The sequence below is a fragment of the Aedes aegypti genome, chromosome 2, assembly GCF_002204515.2.
Source record: "Aedes aegypti strain LVP_AGWG chromosome 2, AaegL5.0 Primary Assembly, whole genome shotgun sequence".
Classification (NCBI taxonomy): Eukaryota; Metazoa; Arthropoda; class Insecta; order Diptera; family Culicidae; genus Aedes; species Aedes aegypti.
Genome location: NC_035108.1, coordinates 221583655 through 221607568, shown reverse-complemented (window position 1 = coordinate 221607568; position 23914 = coordinate 221583655). Strand labels below are relative to the sequence as shown.

General features: G+C 35.8%; 1 protein-coding gene across 2 annotated transcripts in view; it reads right to left on the bottom strand.

Annotated features, from left to right (window-relative positions):
• Window positions 1–23914, bottom strand: part of LOC5567692 — a 309374-nt gene that overhangs the window by 76572 nt on the left and 208888 nt on the right. For both annotated transcript variants that reach the window (XM_021844102.1, XM_021844103.1), the window contains one exon: window positions 18512–18580. In XM_021844102.1, the coding sequence (XP_021699794.1) occupies window positions 18512–18580 (69 nt within the window). The remainder of the gene's footprint in view (window positions 1–18511; window positions 18581–23914) is intronic.

Genomic DNA, 23914 nt, shown 5'->3' with positions numbered 1-23914 from the left:
TGGACGAATTGCTGAAGGAGTATCTGAAATAAATGTAAAATAAGTTCCTATCTATGAAAATTAAACATAAATCGTCATAAAAAGGAAACTTGGGAAAATCTCTAAAGGATTTCTCTAGAACATTCTCTTACAAGTTTGTGAAAATGTTGCTACAGAACCAGTGAAATGTAAGGAAATTCCTAAACAATTTTTTTGAAGAAATAGCAAGGAATAGTATTCGAAGAATCTGATGAATTTTTTTTCGATGAATATTAGTTTTATCAGCAGGATTGATGTTAGAATTAATTAAATTGTAGAGCAAATTCTTCATTCGCCAAAATAAATGCATTAAAACTAATTGAATTATTGAATTGACCACTACGTTCATAATTTGACCATTAAAAAAATATTGCATTGTTAAATTGAATTGAAAAACTAGCAAATAAGAACAATAAAAAAAAACATTCATGGAATATTGAAAACCGCAAGTATTTACTCTGGAACTAGACGTTTTTGCCAATGATAGTATATATAGAAGTTATAGTTTCAATGGACCTTTTATCTACTGCTAGTTTTAACTAACATATAAATATTTTTGAAAACGTTGCATAAACATAAATAATTGTTTAAAATGAAAAAAAAAATCCTCAAATGTTATCAAAGTTATTGATCTATCTTTTTAAATAACATTGTTTATGGAATCAAAAATAATTCAAATTCTTGCTTTGTTTAAATTATCATTCTGTTTTCTGCTTCCAATTAAACAGAGATTGTGTTGAAACATACAATATGCTCATTTTAAAGCCACTAAAAACATAAATAAATAACACCTGATTTTTATATTATACCATTTAATTCCATTAGAAATTGAATCCTTTTACAAATATGCGTATTTTGACCCAAACTGTGGTGCGCGAATCTATTAAATGATATAAAATGTAGTTGAATTACATGGTATAATACTTAATCCGATTTTCATTTATTTATAAATGTCCCACTAAATAGCTTGAAATTACGTTTTCAAAACCCCTTATTATGTATATTGTTCCTTAAAGAATTCAACTTTTAAATAAACCCTCGGAAGAACACTGAAAACCAGAGATGCATTTTGAACAGCACATAGCTTGGATTTTGAACAGGACACAATTTGCAGCTTGTTCAGAATAGAATATGAGCAGGGAACTGAAACATTTCTATATAAATGGTACCTAAGTTCAAAATCACACTATCAAGCATGCTGGATTTATTTATTTATTTATTTATTTATTTATTTACTTATTTATTTTATTTCCTTCATCTGACTTTTGTCTTAATGAATACTGAGGTGGTGGGGAAAAGTCCCTTGGAGTTGACACTAGGAGAAATTGTGGCCAGTCTCCAAAAGATGGATTTACACCATAAAACTGATCACGTGTTTCCATATTTTTATGATTTCTGCAAAGCATGCTATGAACTACTATGGCCAAGAATATGAACTTGAACAGGTCAATTGCAAATTCGTCTCTGCTGAAAACTATGTATTCCTCTTGACGAATATAAATTAATGAACAGAAAAGAATGTAAAAACAGTTGCGACTATTACTTGGGAAATTTGTGTGAGAATTTTACGAAATATTCTTGACAGAAATTGAGAAAGAATATGTTTTTAAAAATCCTGTACACATTTATGTGTTTATAAAAAAAGATGAACTCTTAGAGAAATTGATAATTCACCTAATTGTTTGAAAAAATCCTGAAAAAGTTGGAGGGAATCTCAAGAAATTCATTGATTAATGTTCGACAATGATTCCTGAAGAAATAAATGATTAGTCGTCAATTAAACCGTTCTGCGATTTCTAGAAGAGAACTTTTAAGGAATTTCATGAGAAATTTGGTAATCATTTAAAAAACATTAAAAGTTCCTGGATCAAGCATTGAGTTATCCTTGAAAGAATTATTGAAAAATGTGGTGGTCAAAATTCCGGGAATATCGTTAGAAATAAAAACGATACAAATCCCCGATAATATTACAAACGAAATTACGAACAAACTCCTTATGGATGAAATTGATTGAACAATCTGGAAAACTTTCTATTAGAAACACTCAAGGATGACTTGGAAAATTCCAAAAGAAATTTTAAAGTTAATCGTTTTGTCATCAAGACGACCGTAAGATGTACTTAGATGTTTAACGCACAAAACTAAAAAAGTCAGCAGTGCTATTCCCTTTTCTGTAGATAATATTAGATGACCAGTTTCGTAGCTGTACAGAAGTCAGGAATTGTCAATTGTAGCAATCATTCTGGAGATTCTGGATGTTTAACCTTCAAGTAGAAGTTTTTGATGATATCCTGTGGAATTTATCAGAAGAATCACCTTTTTGAATCCTGTGGAAATTCATAGAGAAATCAGTTATCAAAATTCATAGAAATCTCAACAGGCCTGGATGAATCAATAAAACTTATCTTATTTACATCGAGACAAAACTTAAACAAAATGTTTAATTTATAAATCAAAAAAATGTAGGGAACAAAATTTGGCCACTTTGGAATATATTTCAGCTAAATAAGTTGTTAAGTGGCCAATGTTACTTGAAAAACTGTTGGAAAGCTTACATACCTTTTCCGAAAAAAATACAATGCACTGTTCCACTAAAAAAATAACTGTTTCGATAAAAACTAAGTTCATTTGAGAGATAACGCGCACTTTAATGTTTGTCAATCAAATTAACGTATTTTTGTAGAATATTATTCATAAGAATACTGTAGAATTTTATCGTGCTTTTGTTAGTCGATTGTTTAGTGTTTAAGAAATAAATAATAGAAGTCGATCAACGAGAAAACAAAGTTTAGAAAACTGTAGCTCAAATTGTCAAATCTAGACAATCTTCTGCCGCCAAAAAAAAATCATTCATGGTTAAGATATGTTCAATTCACTTATTCCTAGGCGCCAAATAATGTGTTATATGTACTCTCACTATGTACGCCATCGTCGAATCACATGCGCCATTTTTCAGAAGTGCCCCCCCAAACACAGGCGGCTAGCTCCGCTAGTGCTGGTGTCAATGGGGTTCCTTTTGGCGAATGGTTGAGTCATAAAACACACTTGGTTGCCATTCAAGCATTCAACGCTTGGCAAACTCCATCCGATGTGAAAAGTGTTCAAACGAATTTAATGTGATCCACATCCAGTGAGTTATTTAAGCCGTGGTACTTTTTTGGGAAAATACTGCATAAAGGGAGATGCCCTTCTTAAAGGTTTAGGCTAATTCCCTTTGAAACAGATAGATCATAATTATGGGACTCGAGTTTAGAACGACATAATCCCCTAGGATGCAAGAAGGAATGACGAAATTTGCTGGAAAGGAAGGGTCACTCCACATAGTATGGAATTTCAACCAAGCTGAATGATTTATAGCTTAGCTTAGCTTAGCTTAGCTTAGACTGACTACACATATCAATGGTTGCTATTCCGTGATTGACCGGAGTCAGTGAAAATGCACAAAGAATCAACTAGAAGATCGGCTGGGATTGGCCATAATCTTCTTCAGTGTGCATAATTCAGTGCCTCTATTAATACATGGTCAATAACGGCGCCGGCCACGTCCTTGCAGTCAGGTGGGATTGGGGGAAGGAATGTTAGTGTGTAACCTTTGCTATTTGGAGACCGTGTTTGCCTCTGCATCTCCACAAAGGTTACTGGGAGGGATGTTTGTTAATGGGGAGGATCGTTGGGTCACAGGATTCACTTTGATAAGCGATTAGACCATGATAAATAATTATTGGTGAGATATAAACATGCTTATATGTAAATATTATTTTTTCATTTGATATGAACAATATCTATGTAGAGAAAAATTATGCCGACACTTGACGTGACGAACCTTTCAAAGTTTGTTGAATAAAGTGAACCTTTCGCAAGTCTACACTCGTAGTGTCGAACCATTCAAAGTTTTTTTTTAATTACAAAAATAAATGTAAAAGGAAAAAGGTGTTTTGAAAAAAAAATTAGAGATTAATAATTTATGAATCAGAGTTTATGTCGACACTCACAGTGACGAACCTTGTTTGTTGAAAAATCATATTTACGTCTCACCGTTGTAACGATTAAAGGTGCAGTCATACATATTTTATAGATTAGAAATAGTAGCATGAAACAAGCTCACCAATTGATCCGTCATCCTTGAGCAGCAACAATCCACTTTCAGCTTCACTCATTTGATCGGCTATATAAAAGCACTCAGAGAAAATAGGCGCACGACCCGAGAGGGAAAACAACTGACGACTGCTCGGGCTTTCTTGCTGCACTGCCCAGGAGCAAGTGTCAACTTCGAAAGATCAAAAAGAACTAATCGAACGCGCCACTTTTTCACTTTACCCGACCGATCGCGCGACATGTTTGATCCTGCCCTCATCGCCGGCTCCCGTAGGAGCAAGCGTCAAGGTCGAAGGATCAAACACAACTAAACGATCACGCCACTTTTTCACTTTCACTCGACCGACGCGCGACATGTTTGATCCTGCCCTCATCGCCGGCTCCCGCAGAAGCAAGCGTCAAGGTCGAAGGATCAAACAAAACTAAACGATCACGCCACTTTTTCACTTTCACTCGACCGACGCGCGACATGTTTGATCCTGCCCTCATCGCCGGCCCCCGTAGGAGCAAGCGTCAAGGTCGAAGGATCAAACAAAACTAAACGATCACGCCACTTTTTCACTTTCACTCGACCGACGCGCGACATGTTTGATCCTGCCCTCATCGCCGGCTCCCGCAGAAGCAAGCGTCAAGGTCGAAGGATCAAACAAAACTCTATGGAATTTCAACCAAGCTGAATGATTTATAAAAGATTAATTAGTTTTTAATGTTGCCAAATATATATCCCTCTTGTGTGTTCCGGCTTACAGCACTTCCTGATATAGTGATATTTGTTTTGTTTTCGAGGGGGTTATATGAAAAAAGCCTGATAAATTACATTTCATTCAAATCTTTTTTCTTTCTTTCACTCGGTCGATGACTTTTTCCAAAATTTTACTATTGGTCGGGAAAAAATAATTGATGGCCAAAACGAGTTTTACCAACCTTTATCGATAAAAAATGCAATTTTTGTATGTTATTTCGTACTTTATTATTTCAGAAAGAACTATTCTATTATAACGTAACTTTTTTAAACCGGTATTTTAAAAACGCTTTCTTATACGAAATGCAATCAAATTTGGTTGAAAGTTCAAATTTGGTTTGTATTTGATCAAGTGTGATCAAAATTTTGTATAAAAAGTGGATAAATATATTCTCAATTAATTTAGTATGATAAATATACGAAATATATTGAATTATTCAAATAGGTCTTATTAAAAAAAACTGTAAATATCTGCAATAGATTCAATCGTTTTTTTTTGTAAGATTTAAGGATGCTTTTTGGTGTACATCATTCGGCGGCGTCAAGACGTGACAAGAGTTGTTTTTATGTTTAAAATTTCAACCTTAGTGGAATAACCAAAATTTTATGAAAACCCATACCAGTTGAAAAGAAACAAATACCACACAGTGAACCTTCACCACACTGGCTACAATTTTACAGAACAAACTTGTGTCAACATATTTACTCAATTTTAGTTACAGTTTAGTTTTTGAATTGATAGTCTTAAAAGAACTTTTGCTCCAGCAGTGGGTCAGGAGTTCGAAACAAGTGTGGGTAAAAAGTTCGCTGGCTGACACATACTAGCAAATTCCAGCTTCGGGAATTCTTCTAGAAATTTGTTGAAAATTTCTTCATGCATTCTTTTCAAACTTGAAAGTAGAGTTGCATGAGTTGCATGAACAACTCCTGTAAATTTCAGCTCGATCGGAGAACATCAATACAACCTCTCTAGGCAAGGCGGTTGCGGTATTCGCAAAATGGCTCCAGCTCAAACATTACAACGACAAAACAATTTATTTCAAAAATTTTTGAAACGGCGTGTCTGGATTACACCTCAAATGAAAGCCCATGAGTTGCTCTACAAAACGTCATATTTAGTTTTTTGACCTAGTTCGGTTGGTAAGAAAACAATCAATTTGAAAATCACCTATTTTTTTATGAAAAACTTGTTTTTCTCGATTTGAAGTACTTTGAAAATTTATATACCATGCTTATCTCAAAGTTTATATGACGTAGAGTAATCATGTCAAATTTCAACATAATCCGTGCAGTTTTACTATAGTTATATCAGTTATTGTGATTTTGCATGTTTAGTGGCATGAAATCATTGGAGCTCATTTTGTCCCACTTCCCCTTAATATAAAAATTTAAATTTTGCAAAACATCTTTTTTTATATAGTAGAACAATCCCTAACAATTTCAGCCTGATCGAAGAACATCGATACAAGAAGGGGTTGCGGCTCTTGCGAACTGGCGCTTAATGAAATGTAACCTGCGGCTAATTTTTTTTTTTTTTCAGAGAGTCCTCTAGTAACTCTCCAACGAACTCTTTCAGAATTTTATCTAAGAAATCTATTTTCCTTCTGAAATTAATACAGAATTACATCACATCCGGCACTTCACTGATAACATTTCCAATCATTTGTTTTATACGAGGATTCCCCAAGAAATTACTCCAAGGATTTTTCTGGTAATTTAAAAAAAAACTTCCATAAACTTTCTACAAGGAATATACCATCAGTGCAACAGTGTTTCTTTTACCGCTCAGGAATGTAAAATTGATTTTTCGTGTAAAATGCAATCTTTTTCGCACGGACATTGTCTAGCAACAATATACACTTTAAAATAAAGCCGTCTGACATAATTTTCATTTGTTGAAATAGTTCTCTACACTAAAACCACAAGCCCTTGTAAGCGGCTATTGGATCAGTAGACATTTTTTTTGTGTTCCAATTACCGCTCAGGCCAAAAATTTAAAAATATTTTAAAAATTGTCGATTTTTGTATACAGCCTTCTTAATTGCTGTTCTACATAAGGTCTGACCATAAAAAAATACAAAAATACCAAAATTCGAAAAAGTACATATTTTTCGTATGTCTGTCATGAAAATCTATATACCGTGAGCGGACCACTTAGATGCAGTAACAAATGCAATTAAATATTTTTGTGAAAGTTTTTCAAATTAATTTTATTTTGTCGCTAATTACCTAAACTTGTAGCTACATTGCGTCATAAAAATAGTACTGATCGACTCAATAGTAATTTTATAAAAAAAAAAAACATTTGAACGCTTAACTTCCCTTGAATGATCAGAATCTGGTGCACTGATGATACTTAGAAAAAAAGTATAATGCATTTAAGAAACAAATTGTTAGAGGAACTTGTGGATCGAATTTCCAGAAACTTATAGGATTTTTTAGAACAACATTCTGGAGGAACCTTTTAATTTATTTGTCAAATAATGTCAAATTTTAGTTATGTAAAAGTAATTCTTGGTTATTGTAGTAGATCCTGAAAGAATGCCAGAAAGAAGTTCTAATGAAAACATATTAAAGAATTTTCAAAATTTGATAGAATTCTGGAACATGTATGGCAGAGTCCCAGAAGTAAAATATTAGGAGGAAAGCAAAACGTGATAAAATTTAAGAATAATCATTAAAATAATTTCAAATTGAATCCTGATATAGGGGGAGATCCCCCAGTACCGGACACTTAAGCCACTAAATTCATAATTCGAAAAATATTAATTTCATGTGCTCGTGTTACCCATTTATGATAAATATTATCATTTTTATGGTGTACAAAAATAAATTTGAAAATATAAATATGAATTTTGACATTGCATTTTGATGATGTATTTTAGTACCAAATTGATCGATCTTGAAAGGTGGCACCCAATACCGGACACGATGAATGTATTTTGAGACAATGGTGCATTAATTACAAAGATATCATATAACAAATCAAGCTATCCGAAACTGGGGGACAGGAGGTGTTCAACCAAAATTGTAATTTGTCCATGTTTAGTTCAATTATGGTACAAAATTCATTCATACTATCAATTAAGGATTATTTTCGAACATGCTTGCGTGATCCAAATTATTTTTCTATATTCGAAATAATAAATAAATAGGCTCAAAATTAAGGCGATACGTTAATTTTTTTAAAATTTTCAAACTTTTGTACTTTTTCAAAAAGGCGTGCATGTTTCAAGGATGTGTTATTCTACGCAAACATAAGTCTGCATAATAGCTTCCTTTTCTTCTAATACACCATCTTGATTTTCTTCTTTTTTTATTCCTTACTTCAACTTTTCGACTTTGTCCGGTATTGGGTGCTGTCCGGCACGGGGGATCTCCCTTTAAACATTGATAGTATCTTTGAATAAATCCCCAAAGGAATTCTGAGTGTAATTCCTGAAAATATTCATTTTCACTAAACACAAATCGTGGAGAAATCTGTAATGAAATCTAAAGACCTCCCTGAGGAAATTTCTAATGGATTCCTTAGAGGATTACTTCAAAAAACTATTTGGTTGGTGGAATCTAACTTAGGAATCCTAGAAAGAATGGTTTGAACTTGTTATACTTCACGTCAATAACTGGCCAGGCAAAGTTGCTGATCATAACGATTTCTACCAATATAATTTTCAAAAATTTTCCAATCAGTAATTTTACAAATAGTTTATGCACCTTTTACAGAGAAAACAAAAATTGTTCTATACTTTTCTCACTGTGAATCAAAAAGGATATCCAGAATGCAGAGGTTGTGGATAATGAGATTGTCCAATATTTTCTCGAAAACCATTTCCCCGAATGAACTATTACCCCAAAAGCTTATTCCAAAGACATTTTTTTTAATAATCGGTGTAAGAGACTCATGCCTGCCCAACCTTTTCGACTCTTTTTTTTTTTGACATAAATGCTTGCCGCGTTGGCAATAGTAGTCCGAGCTAAGAAATTTGTACTTCAAATGAAAGCTTGGACCAAGCTGCTTGGTATTATATCTGACTATCCCATGTATAAAAATTCGACTTTGTATCAAACTATTCGCTACAGATGCAGTTGAGTTAAAAAATTGATTCGACCCGCGGGCCGGATTGATTTTCGCCTTTGTCTGCATCGCTAGCAAAGAGTTTAATATAAATTTTATTTTTTATACCAGGATCAATCAGATATAATATCAAGCTTTCGAATATTTCAGATCGGACTACTATCGCGGACGCGACAACCCTTTATGTAAAAAAAGAGCCGAAAAGGTTTGGCAGGCATGGACTATATTCAGCAAGTGTGATAACTGCTTCAAACGAAGATTTTCTTATGAATGTTTTGAATCGAAAAACAACGCATAATTATGAAATAAAGTTTAACTTGTTGAAAACAGTTTGCAGGATTCGAAGGCGTGACCCAAATGAGATCTTACCTGCATCAAAACTTAGAAATAATAAATGAGTCCCTAAGTTGATTTGGGATGCATCTGACAGTTCAGCACACCGTGTCCAAGCTCTCATTCGATCATTACTTCCGCGTTAGTAGTATGTGTTTCTTAAAACATAAGCAGATGGTTATATTGTTTTTTGAACTTCGATTGATAATGTAAAAAAGGTTGGTTTTCAATTTCATAGATATCCCTTCTTTAGAACATAGGTTGTTCTTCCTCATATTACTGGTCTAATAATCATAGGCACAAAAACAGTTGATTATTTTATAGCTGGTCTTGCCTTCTTATCATTATAAACAGTTCTTTGAAGATTTGCTGTATTTATTTTGTTCTGCTTGTAGCTGCTTCTGATTTCATCAGAAATTTTCCCTTCTTTAATTAGAAGGCTGTCCTTTGTAGATAAATATATCAATAAAAATTAACAGAGCTACCGAACTTTTTCTGGTAATTATATGCTACTACTTCAAATGTAGATGTTAGAACGAATACTACAGATTCTAATATTTTGAGCCAACATTTCCAATGCTTTCGATCTACTCTTAATGAGTTTTTTTTCAAATGAGATTTTTTTTCTATTTAAATGGTGACTATAAGGATTTCCAGTAGTCATTACAGACATGATGACTGTATTTGACGTTCTCGAATAGATGACCGATTTAGGAAAATTTCGGAAAAATGACGTTCGAAAATATTGTTTCTATCCAAGGCAAAGAAAAAGATTTTTATCTGGAAATATCAGTTTTCAGTGATTATCAGAAAATCAATAAAGGAGCATGATGTCTTTTAAAAGTCTCTAGAATGAAGACTCGAGGTTTAATTATGTAGTGCAAGATATAATAGATTGTCACTAAGCCTAACGAAATTACGCTTAACCTAGTGGACATATGGCATAAGGACGTTTGGCCGAATAAGGCATCTTTGTGTGATAATGCGAATGTGAAAGAAGAGCCTATTTTTAAAAGAGAGGAAATTTCAAATTGAAATATTATCAGCTACGTGCACTAAAAATATTGGAGCAGTATAAATGTACAGAACAACCAATTGTTCGAAGAAGGCAAAACTGATGTTCATTCGGCCAAATGTCCATAAGCCAAATATCTATACTCAAAACATACCGCTTCCAATGAAACTGCCTATCATGTGCTCGATTTTTTCATCAGGCTATCCCAAAAAAATCTATGTTGCTTTGAGCCAAATGCTCGTGGCACAATTTTTTCGAACATCGTTTACTTTAAACACATGGATTTCATAACAAAAATAACATTTTTTGTCTAATCTTACTAGCTAATCAGCTAGCACGATCAATGGGAAATGGTACATTCGGGGAAATAATTTTCGGCGAAATAGTTCATTCGGGAAAACGTCATTCGAGAGAATTGCATTCGGAGAAATTGTTTGCGGGGAAATGTCGGATAATCATATAATGATCGTTTTTGTGTGAAATCAATTAACTAACTATTAAGATCCCTTGAGAATAGATTAAGTGATTGCTGGTGATCTACTTACTCCACCATACGGGGCAAGTGAATCATTTGGATTCAATTTTCAAATTAAAACAAGTTAAAATTAGAAGTAGTACCTTATTTATCACTCATAGAAAAAAAAGTTTCATTTACATTACTTACATGAGCTAAACAATAAGATAAAGTTTTCAATTGATTTTTATTTGTATTCACTTGACCCTAATTGAAAAAAAAAACTAATTAATATTTAAAAAAAAATCTCAAGTCAGATCAGACACTAATACAGACAACAAAACGCAGTCTCAAAATCCTTGAAGAAGGCGAAATATACGCAGAAATGTCAGAAAGTAGAAGCAAAACTCGTTTTAGCTGCTCAAAGACTGGTAGAGCCGATAAAACCCAGAAAGAAATAAGCCATTATAGTCGATGGTAACCACAACAAAAGTCTGTAAATAGATTTATTTAATCATTTTTTTAGAATGTTTTATAATTTGATGAACTTTTTGTAATAATACTGCCTTTGTAATAAGATTAGAAACTTTTTTTATATTCAGTGCGAATGTAAATTACAAAATGTGGAACAATATTTGTTGGTAAGGAACAAGAAAAAACTGAGAAGAGTGAATTTTTAAACCAGAGATCTGAAAAAACCTCAAGCATTGACTTTAATTCAAGTTTTTGAAACGCTATGAAAAATTGATACTCAACTGATTAAACTATTACTTTTGTGTTTTGGAACTATGCTTCAGAATGAAAGCCGTTCATTCCCACAGCTTTGTTCAACAATTTCATTGCCAAAACGTAGTTTCTTGAAAAAAAGCTTGAACGAAAACTGTTTCAAGTAAAACTAATTATTCAAAATCTTTTTACAATTTTTTAATAAAAATTAATATCAATAGTTTTATCTTCAGATCACAGATACAGAGAGGCAACTGTTTTGAGTGAGATAAATGAGCTTTTAAATTATTCATTTTTTTATCATTCCTGAGCTAATCGCACCAACTCTATTCAGCCAGTATTTGGCAAAAATGAGAAATAAGTTTTTCTGGTTTGTTAAGATTTTTTTAAATTCTTTGTTAGTATCATTCTAAACATTAATTTAAATTTCTCTAGCTGGTTATTCGATTTTTTTTCAGCAATCGTCAGTATTATCTGGAAAAGAGTACAGTATAGCCCATTTAGCAGAAAAAGAATAGTACAGAAATTTTTAAGGCAAAAAAGAGTGCATGTACTCTAAAAAGAGTACGTCTGGTAACCCTAATAAGAAATCGCAGTCATAGACTCATTCATCCTTGATATTGTTTTACCCTAAGGGTAGGATATTTTATATCTTCGAATTTAACTATGCAACTAACGAGACTTGTAATACGATGCATGGTCCAGATTTGAATCATGATGTTGGTATCAGCTTGGTTAGTGACTGTAAAAAATCAACAAGACGATGAAAAATTTCCGCCGTTACTGCTTACAGAAAGGATGATGATAACGGCTTGCAACATTTGTTTTAGAAAACCCCAAACAATAACAAAGACCGTAAATGGGTTGGACCAGAACTGACATCGTTCTTCTTCCCCCCAGACGGGCCGTTTTGGCCGTTGACCATCAGAACATGATAGGTAGCCGGAAGAGGCGACCAAGTTGGGGGATGTTTTACGATTCCAGGAATACCAGTTGGGTGCAGCCTTACAGCACAGGAACAAATACATATATCATTCCTGAAAAACGAGCTAGAACGATGAGCTGGGCAGTCGTAATTTATTCATTGGATGGATCGGAAGTTTCGGTCAATTAATTTGCTGAGTAACGTGGTTGTTGATGTCTGCAATCTATGCAACGCTGTCAATTTGAATTGATTTGTTAAATAAATACAGACAATGGTTTTCAAATAATGTTCTTCTAGGTACCAGCCATCGTGGTATAGATTAGAATTTTTTTAACGACCTAATTGTTTTAATTTCGGGAAAAAATTGCTCCTATCATTCAACGTAGAATCCATTGTTCAAAATTATGAAACCAGCATCCCATAAAATGCTCAATTCAGCTGCAATTACACAGAGATCCAACTTCTCGCTACTCGGGATCAGTAGCACCCTCAAAGTGTAAGTAATGGTGGTCAGTGTTGTAAGCAATCACGGTAGTCGACACGTTTTCGATGATATTCGGCAGCGCTTCCCTTAAACATACATAACACGAGCGATCAAACGAATGTCGAAAAGAAAAATGTCAATTGAATGCCACTGACCACGATAGCTTTGCTAGGAAACATTACGGTTTTGTTTGTTCCTGTTCTGCTTTCACTGTATGTGTGTCACATTCGACATAATAGGCAATATCAATCTATTCATGTTCATTATGATCCGATGTCTGAATTCGATGCAAAACTTATGATTTACGCAAATGTCATCGTATCATACGACATTCAATTGACACTTTTTGGTGTTTGCAGACGTTCATTCTAAAGCTCGTGCTGTGACTGCTGCCATGGCATAAAAAACGAACGTCGCGCAAAGTGTCGAATGCTTACAGCACTGCACTGCTGGTTCCATTATAAGCATAAGCATAAGCATAGATGACCGTACAATTCGTAGTTGCTACTCCGTGATTGACCAGAACAATCGAAGTTGCACAGGGAATTAATGAATGGGACTTGGGATTAGCTTACCATTCTTCAATGTGCACAAATCGAGAGCTCAAATTTTAAAAGTCAATAACGGCGCCGGCCACGTCCTTACGGTCATCGGGGAAGGGAAGGAATGTTAGTGCGACTACCGTTGTTACTAGAGACCGAGATCACCTCTGCATCTCCACGGTTGTCATGGACAGGATATTGGGTTAGTGGGTAAGGTATAGATCTGGGAGTCACCAATGGTAGGTGATGCGATCCATGATATAATTACGCCTAACCGAATTCGCGAAATAATTCGATAATCGCATTGTATGCCGGACAAGTGTTCATCGCTCGCCCTCGCAAGAGCAAACGATGCGATCAATAGATCAAACACAACTAACGGATCACGCCACTTTTCACTTCACCCGACCGACGCGCGACATGTTTGATCCTGCCCTCATCGCCCGCCCCCGCAGGAGCAAGCGTCAAGGTCGAAGGATCAAACACAACTAACGGATCACGCCACTTTTCACTTCACTCGACCGACGCGCGACATGTTTGAACCTGCCCTCATCGCCCGCCCCCGCAGGAGCAAGCGTCAAGGTCGAAGGATCAAACACAACTAACGGATCACGCCACTTTTCACTTCACTCGACTGACGCGCGACATGTTTGAACCTGCCCTCATCGCCCGCCCCCGCAGGAGCAAGCGTCGAGGTCGAAGGATCAAACACAACTAACGGATCACGCCACTTTTCACTTCACCCGACCGACGCGCGACATGTTTGATCCTGCCCTCATCGCCCGCCCCCGCAGGAGCAAGCGTCAAGGTCGAAGGATCAAACACAACTAACGGATCACGCCACTTTTCACTTCACTCGACCGACGCGCGACATGTTTGAACCTGCCCTCATCGCCCGCCCCCGCAGGAGCAAGCGTCAAGGTCGAAGGATCAAACACAACTAACGGATCACGCCACTTTTCACTTCACTCGACCGACGCGCGACATGTTTGAACCTGCCCTCATCGCCCGCCCCCGCAGGAGCAAGCGTCAAGGTCGAAGGATCAAACACAACTAACGGATCACGCCACTTTTCACTTCACCCGACCGACGCGCGACATGTTTGATCCTGCCCTCATCGCCCGCCCCCGCAGGAGCAAGCGTCAAGGTCGAAGGATCAAACACAACTACTGCACTGCTGGTTCCATTATTATAACAAACAAGAACGGCATCGGCTGCATTCGAATGCTGGTCAATTTGGGGATGGGAAGGAAATGGTGACATGTAACTTGATTTAGGGAAGCCGTTAAGTCCTCTGCATGTCCACAAGAAAACACCCGGAGTTTGTACATGGTAAAGGGCTGTTGAAGGGATATGTTTTGGTAAACAATAAAGATACTTCATTGTTGTATAATCGCTTCGTACGCTAACTAGGGTAAGCAATATATTTTGGATCCCCTGGACCATTTTTCTGCAAATTCCTCAGTTTAAATCGACAGACCTACTCAATTTGCATACCGTTTGGAAAGATAGGACTGTTCCGCCCTTGCATCATTCGTTTGTCCATAGAAAATGTGTTTATTTTATCTGAAATTAATTTAATTTAATCGGTTCATCCATGCAACTGTTACAACACGTTACACACAGACATTTAAGCCGTCAGAAATTTTTCAAATGTAAACAAAAACTTTTTTCAAATTTCTGAACTAAAAACGTAGATTTTCTTTGGTTTTTCATTGTCAATCGATTGATTAGACTATGGGCAAGCATATTTTACAACCAGTGTCGTTTACTTTGTCGCCAATCGAAAAAAAAATGCCGGGTGTCCAAAATAAATACTTTGAGGGTCCAAAATACTGAAGAACAGTGCTTCACGATTTAATTATTTTCGACGTTTTCTGGATCCTACATGACCGTATGGACATTTTTATCTTGTAGAGGAAGTTTTTCTCTACATTTTGGCATGTTCTTTGACTTGGTTACGCTGTGTAATTAATTAATTGGGACAAAAAACTAAAATCACTTCCTTAGGGGATCCAAAATACGACCATTAGAGTAAGGTGGGGCAAAAGTTCGACCTTAGTCGTATAATCAAAGTTACCAGGAAAACAATAGCATTTGGAACAAAACAAATACCATACAGTGAACCTTCAACATATTGGCTATAATTTTGCTGAACAAACTTGTGTCAAAATATTTACTCATTTTTAGTTATAACAGTTTCAAAATTGATTGTCTTAAACGAACTTTTGCCCCACCGGTGGGGCAAGAGTTCGAATCAAGTGTGGGGCAAAAGTTCGCTGGCTAAAACACAAAATGTTGATCCTTTTATGACAGGCATACTTTACACCAGCCTTAAACTTAAGTTTGACGAAAAATACACACTAAATTTTCATAGAAAAATTGCCCAAAACCGGGTTAATTGTAATATAATCAAAAATAGCAGTTTTTCGCAAAACTAAGTGGAAATGTAAAATTTCGGTGACAAATTTCAAACGATCAGACAAATTTAACTAAATTTGAAGATAATATGTGGATTTTAGGCAATTTGAAAATTTTTCCGTGAGTTTATACATGGGTCGAACTTTTGCCCCGCTGATTCGAACTTTTGCCCCACAATGGGCCAAAAATTGTTTTCAAGCATTTATGTAAAAACTAATACACCTCAAAGCAACCTTATGATAGGCCTAGAAACGCCCTTACATAAAATATTGAAAAAGATTTTATCTTCAATTGGTTCAATGCAACGAAAGTTTGACCAAAAATTACAATATTCACGTCGAAAAACAACAAATAGCCATAACTTTTCCAAATCTCAATCGATTTTTATGATATTTGGATTGAAAGTCTCTTACTTGAATAGCATTCGAACCACCATGACATTTATAAGATTTGTTTTGAAATGAGCTAGAAATTTTGAAAAGAAACTCTTACCCCACTCGAACTTTTGCCCCACTTTACTCTACTCTTATTGTTTATTGCTCGCCCCCACGGAAGCAAGCAACGCGATCAAAGGATCAAACATATTCTGACTGTCTTTTTTTTTACAATTTTGTTAATGCATTAAACCGATTGCAGATATTGCAGATTGGATTACTCAAAATCGGTGTTTCGATAAATCAAGTTCAATGGTGAACCTTATTTACTTATGTATCAATTTTTCAAATCATAAGTATTTTTTCATGCTGAAAATTACCTCCTAAATAGAAAATAACCTTTATGAAAAAATTAACAATGAATATTGAAGATAACCACGTTAAATGCCTCAAGGGTGCAATATTATAAAAGCGTTTCGATCATTTCAGAAAAATGAGAAAATGAGTACGAATTTCAATAAAACCGTGGAACATTTTTTGCCTCATTCACCAAAATTTTGCTATCTATTTAAAAAGAGTTGTTGAATCCATTGCCGTTTTCAAAAAATATAAAAGCACGTCTTGTGTTTGAGATATTGACTGTTAAATATGTATTACAGATTTCAGCAGACTTAAGTTAACAAACTTGTATGGCGTTTAATTTGCTTAATTTTTCACAGAATTCAAATTTGATCTATTAGCGAACACTCATCAACAATATTTATATAATTCCGAAGCTCAAAAGTATTTTTTTCATGTTACAAAACATTTTATCTTGTGAAATATAAGATACGAAGAATTTTGTATTGAAACTCGTAGGGACGTTACGCCAGAAAGGGTTCAAACATTATCTGAAGTATTGTATCAAATATTGGGAACATTGAATTTAAATTAATGGTAGGTGTGCCAGTTATGGTCATAGTGATTCCTAGTTTTGTTATACGTTCAATTTTGCATCTCATTGAACATTTTCTCACATTGAATGATTCCGGATTATTCAAAACTTGAAATTGTACATACGGTCGAGAAAAGAAATCACTTAATAACTGGTACGTTTTCTCCATTAACAAAATATTAAATTTCAATCTTTAGTAGTTCTGTTATGATAAATCTTTTAAAAAATCTTAAAAACTACATTTAATTAAAATAAATTAATTCTTATTCTAAGGATTTCTTTCAAAATCTAATATTTATTGTATTGTGTTTTATTGCAAAGTGTCAATATAAAACACGGACCAATAATTACTAGCATTGTGGCGTTTGTTTGTGAATTGTTGACACTTTTTATCATTTTTAAAATTATTTATTAATTTTCTCGATTACCGGGCCTCCAAAAATATAAATTGTGTTTATGTTCTAAAGGTAAATTATAATTAAAATGAAACTCTTTGTATGATCATCTCCTTAAAAAATATAAATTTGATAAGAATCGATCTACCCGAAACTGATAATTCAAACCGATGTGAACTAAATCACAATATACAAACAGTGCAATTGTTTTGCAATAAACATTCAAAAGTTGAAACTTTTTCTGATTGTTTGTTTGGAACATTGATCCTGTCTTCTATGCTACATTGCCTACTAGGAAGATTCTTAGAAAAGATAAGCTTGAAAATACCCGTGCAGCTCAACTGTATTCAATTACCAGAGTAAATCAGTGTTAAAGTGAACAATCTTCATCACACAAGGAAGAGCAAAAGAAAAATAAATTCGAAGCTCATTTTACCATCCCTATTTTCCACTTGAAAGGTCACTCGCTTGCGACCAACCGAAAAGGGGAGAACTGCTGAAGACTTTCCCCCCTCAAGACGATACAATATCCCTCGTCTTGCTTCGACGCGTCCCTTTTTTCTTCCTTCATTCTGAATCAGCAGCGAAGGACTTTTCCAATGACAGTAAAAGGGGGAAACAGCCGGAAAATAGCAGAAAAATGTGCTCCGGAGTGCAAGTGTCGTTTCGAACAACGGTTTGGGATCGATTTTTATTTTGGTTTTTCTGTTTCTCCTTCCTACCGATTTACTAGAATTGGTAAGCTTATATTCCGACAAGATTACGTGTTGGTAAAGTTTTCCAAAGTGTCAAATCAAATCATAACCATAAATACTTTGACCCGTAGTTCCATAATCGAAGGCTAAACGGGTAGATTAACGATAAATCTACTGCGAGTTGGTTTTCTTTGATGTGGAAGCCGTTTGCGCCTTTGTTTGCACTTTCTCATGTAAGATTCGTCGTAAGGGGCATCCGTACTCAATTATAGGGAATACTCACTTGGTTCACCCTATCTTGCAGTCGTAGTAAGGCATCTTCTAGTTCAGCTATCCTGGCTTCAAGCAGATCCTGTGGAAGACACATTAAATAATAAACTGATAAGATAGAGTTGGGAATAGTGTGACATGCTAGGATATAAAAGTTCTTAAAATATATAAAAAAGAGAAATATGATAGAACTATGAAAGAAAAGGTGAAACCTTCATGCAAAAAAACTTAAAATATTGCAACACACATGATCACCACTTTTTCGTCTTCATCTTGGCCAAACGTCCCCACTGGGATAGGGCCTGCTTCTCAGGTACAAACTCTATACCTATGGCCCTTATCACTCAATAAATCAGAGTCATTCTGATTGCAGCCGCGACTTTTCTATTTGGCTTAGAAAGGGCCCTTTGGAGTACGCTAGATCAATTATCGAATATACTGTCGTTACCGTCTATTTTGAATGTTTATAAGAATACAGGTTACGTCATGCATTCCATTCCAAACCCATCCATAAATTACGTCTGAAATTCGCTAAGAATTAATCTGAAGATATTTGTAGAGAATATTTTATAAAAACATAACATTATTTTTTTTTACGTGATACAATTAGCTATTTATTAAAATATATATATATATATATATATATATATATATATATATATATATATATATATATATATATATATATATATATATATATATATATATATATATATTTATATTTGTCCAAAAATTACATCCAAACTTTCTCAACTGTCTGATTTGTTTTTTTATTTTTTTAGCTATATTTGCACTTATCAAACGACTATCATGCAAAGCTCACTATTGGACATATTCCCAGCGTTTTTTTCTGGTTCATCGAGAATCGAACCTTTAATTCTCAACATAATGCGTTCAAATCATTGAAGGCACGAAAACCCTATTCCCTAACAAGTATGTACCGTCAAGCTACCATTCACCGTGCATTTAAGAAAAATTTGCACTCCCAAAAAATCTATAACTTTTCCGAATAATTTGAAGCGTACTAGAATACCACTACGTAGCGTGCAATTATATCATAATTCAGGGAAAAATCTAAAACTAGTGATACATAACAAAAAATTACTCAAAAATTATGTTTGCAACTGTCATGTTAAGGTCGCCTTGTACCGTTCTATGTCACCATTTACCGTGCACACTAGTGCACCATTCACCGTGCGTATAGTTTTCGCCATGATTTTATTTCGTATCTTGAAGAAACGTTGTTGATGGAGCAACTATGTTGCTAGTAGTGTGCGCAGTCATTTTTAAGGGTATTCAAATCTTCATTTACAATAAGAACGTAAAAAGCTTAAAAATCGGTAAAATATTTATTTTTTTACTAAAATCGTTATAGGAGGTTTGACTGTATTGTCCAAACCATTCCATATTCACTCAAAAACTAAATATGAAGTAGTTTAATCACGACATAACAATAAATCTAATATTATCGAATAATTTCATGCCTTTTACACTAATGCACGGTAATAGGAACCATATATACTGAAATGGGTCCATTCACTGTGCATTTGGGTTTCCACTGAGACACAATAAAAAATTCTAATTTGCATATAATCTTATTGCTCATACGATGAAATACATCTTACTAATAGTATCCACAGTGAAAACTTGTTGAAATTTTGAAAAATTTCATAATATAAAGTTAAAACGAAAAATGTGAATTTTTGGTGTTTCTACTAAGAGTAATGTAAAATCTCATTGTCAAACAGAATTCACATGATTTTGACTGCATAAACTACGTTTTTCAAAATGCTTTGTGACAAAAACTACTTCATTTCATCAGTTTTATCTTATTTTGCAGACAAAAGAATGATTTGTGAAAATTGTATGAATATTTTGTAAGAATTTGTATATGTGCACGGTGAATGGAGGCCGCACGGTGACTGGTGACTTAACGGTATATTCTATCATTCTGATCATGAGCTTTGTTTATTTTCCTTATTTCACGTTAAACCATAAAAATAATAAGACCCATCTTGGGAGAAGAAGGAAAACAGTGAACGCCGCACTGAAGAATGGACACAAACGCAAGCCGCCGAGTGACGAAATGATCAATGGCTGTGAATGCTAGTTAGGTATGGGCGCATTATGATTACGCTGCCGTCACCGCGTAAAATAGCACTCATTCACAGTCTTTTGATCTTCGTCGTAATTGTTGATGCTCCTTTTGCTTCTCTATTCATCACGCTTTAGTATTCCGGTCGGCTTGATGAGTGATGATACACTAAAATGGATGGGTGGAACATAGTAGGTAAGAGATTGTTTTTTTCAGTTTCAACTTTTCTCAGGATTTTACTTTCAGCAATACAGTAATTTCTCGATTATATCACGGACCCAAAAAATTTTGGCGTAATATACCGAAGCGTGATATAATGAAAATGTACTTTTCCGCCATATAATTTTCATCAAAGCACGTAAGGCATGGGCCAAATGAATATATGTTGATTGTTTGGGGTTGTTTTTCAATGAAAAACGTATAAATTTCATATAATTATTGAGGCGTGATAAAATCGAACAGAAAACCGTGCTTAAATCGAGAGTGAAATAATGAAGCGTTATTAAAACGAGCAGTGATAAAATCGAGAAACTACTGTACGTACGTAGTTCAAACAGGCAAATCTCCTATTATATGCTACTATTCACTTGAAGTCAATTTTTAATCTGTCGTCCAACCGATTCAGGTAAAATTCGTCGATGAATTTCAAATTGGAATAGTATGAAGTCAAAAACCTAAAACTTTTTTTACTCATTTAAAACTGCTATGTGCCAACGTCTCATAAGAGACCTGACTGTAGTTTGAATTTTTGATCAATTCAAATTAGTTCACAATGCATTAGGAAAAGTTACACAATGTGCACATGCAATCAATTTAACTTTGAATAAAATATATAGAGCCCTAAGCCCTTGACAATTTTTTAAGTTACTGTTATTCTTCACACAATATGATTATGGAACGTATTTCAGAAGAAGCTCATATCAATCATATCAAATGCTATCAGTATAAGGTACGACCGACGATTTAATGATGTATAATTACAAATTTTCTTTGAAATGCTTACAGGAGTTTCTCAAGAAATTTCGTTGATTACTCCAGAAATTCCTTCAGGGACTTTTTCAGAAATTCCTCCAAGTAGAATGATTCCTAAGAAATGAAGAAATGTCTGGAGGATTTCCAATAGTTTCCAACAGAAATCTCTGGAAGCATTATTAAGAATCCCCAAAGATATTCCTTGAGTAGTCTCTATATAAAACTCTGATGAGATATTTCTGGAGGAAGTCATCCTTGGAGGATTTCCAGGAATGATCCCTGGCGGCCAAACATCTTGAGTTCATCAACTTTCTAGAAACCAACCGAATCGACATCGCATTTATTACGGAAACTCATCTGAAGCCGTCCGTAAGTTTCTACCTGCCGGAGCACTCTGTCTTCAGACTGGACCTCCCCGGTGTACAACATGGTGGTGGCGTAGCCTTTGCTGTTCGCAAAGGATTCAAGTGCCGTGCGCTGCCGGATTATCAATTGAGCATAATCGAGGCGGTCGGAGTAGAACTGCTAACACCGACTGGTCCAATCGAAATCGTTGCAGCTTACAATCCACTGCAGAGCAAGCTCTCGGATGGTTCCTCCATTCGCTTGAAAAACGATCTCCAGAAGCTGACTCGACGGATGGGTAAGTTTATTCTGGCTGGCGATTTCAATGCCCGTCACTCGTTGTGGGGCAATACGAGGAACAATAGAAACGGCATGGTGGTTGCCGTGGACCTTCAGGCAGGGCACTATGTCGTTCTCCATCCGGATTCACCAACACACTTCTCCCCGGCCGGAGCTGGTTCCACATTGGACATTGTCATCACGAACAACTCGGACAACTGCTCCAACCTGGTCGCCATGACAGAGCAGCCATCTGACTACCTACCGGTGGTTTTCGAGGTGGAACATGCCATCAATCCACGACAACAGCATCGGAGGAAAAACTACCATCGTGTGAACTGGTCCCAGTTCCAGCAGCTCATCGAGGATCGGTCCAATGAGAACCCGGTTCTGGTGACAGCGGACGACATCGACAATGCTCTCCGAAAACTCACTGATACCATTGGTGAGGCGGAGTCCCGATTCATCCCACAACTGGAATAGCATTGACAGTACCACGAAACGGAAAATATTCTTTAGAAATTGCATTAGAAGACAATATCAAAGAACCCTCAATCCATCCCGTAGAATTCTCTATAAAAAAACTTAACAGAATCATTGCCAATAGAGTTAGTAAGCTTAAAAACAAACAGTTCAACACAGATCTCAAAAATTTACCAAACTACTCCAAGTCCTTCTGGCGTCTTGCAAAAGTGTTGAAAACCAAACCCAAACCAATACTACCTCTCAGAGAACCAAACAAAATTTGCCTAACAGCCAGTGAAAAGGCAAATGCCATCTCAAAGCAGTTTTTAGCTTCGCATAATCTCGGTCGGGATATAGTTAGTCCGATGGAGCCGTTGGTAACCGACAGCATCAACCGATTGGCCAATCAACCAAACGCGCTTCCAGCCGACAAGAGGGTTACATCAGAGGAACTGAAGACTAGCATCAAGTTCACGAGAAACATGAAAGCTCCAGGGTCCGACGGAGTGTTCAATATAGTCCTCAAGAACCTCAACTTTCTGGTCAATGCCTTCAACAGATGCCTCGAGATAGGATATTTCCCTTCCAGCTGGAAACTATCGAAGGTGGTTCCCATTCTGAAACCAGGAAAGGATCCCACTAATCCGGCCAGCTACCGACCAATCAGCCTACTCTCGGCAATCAGCAACGTGTTCGAGAGGGTTGTGTACCGTAGGCTTGATGGCGTGGACCATACTGAAGCGAACAATATACTGCTGGATGTACAGTTTGGATTCAGGCGTGGGCACCCAACAGTACACCAGCTGTAAAGGGTGACCAACAAGATCAGGCGGTCGAAGCAGTTATCAAAGACAACAGTCATGGCGTTGCTAGACATTGAAAAAGCGAACTCACACACAAACTACTCCAACAGAACTGCCCCGCCTATCTGGAGAAGATCTCCAACTACCTCGCCGGAAGAACATCACAGGTTAGCGTTTCCGGTACACTCTCGAGTCCGTACCCAATCCCAGCTGGAGTGCCACAAAGCAGTGTACTTAGTCCGATACTATACAACACGTACACTTCGGACATCCCACCGCTTCCACCAATTGGAATTGGCTCACCACAAAACTGAGGCGGTTGTTGTTAACAACCGAAAATCGGTGCAGCAAGCGGTGATCAGTGTAGGCGACTGCACGATCACTTCGAAGCGCTCCGTCAAACACTTGGGGGTGATGATCGACGATAAGCTTACCTTCGGTAGCCACGTCGATTATG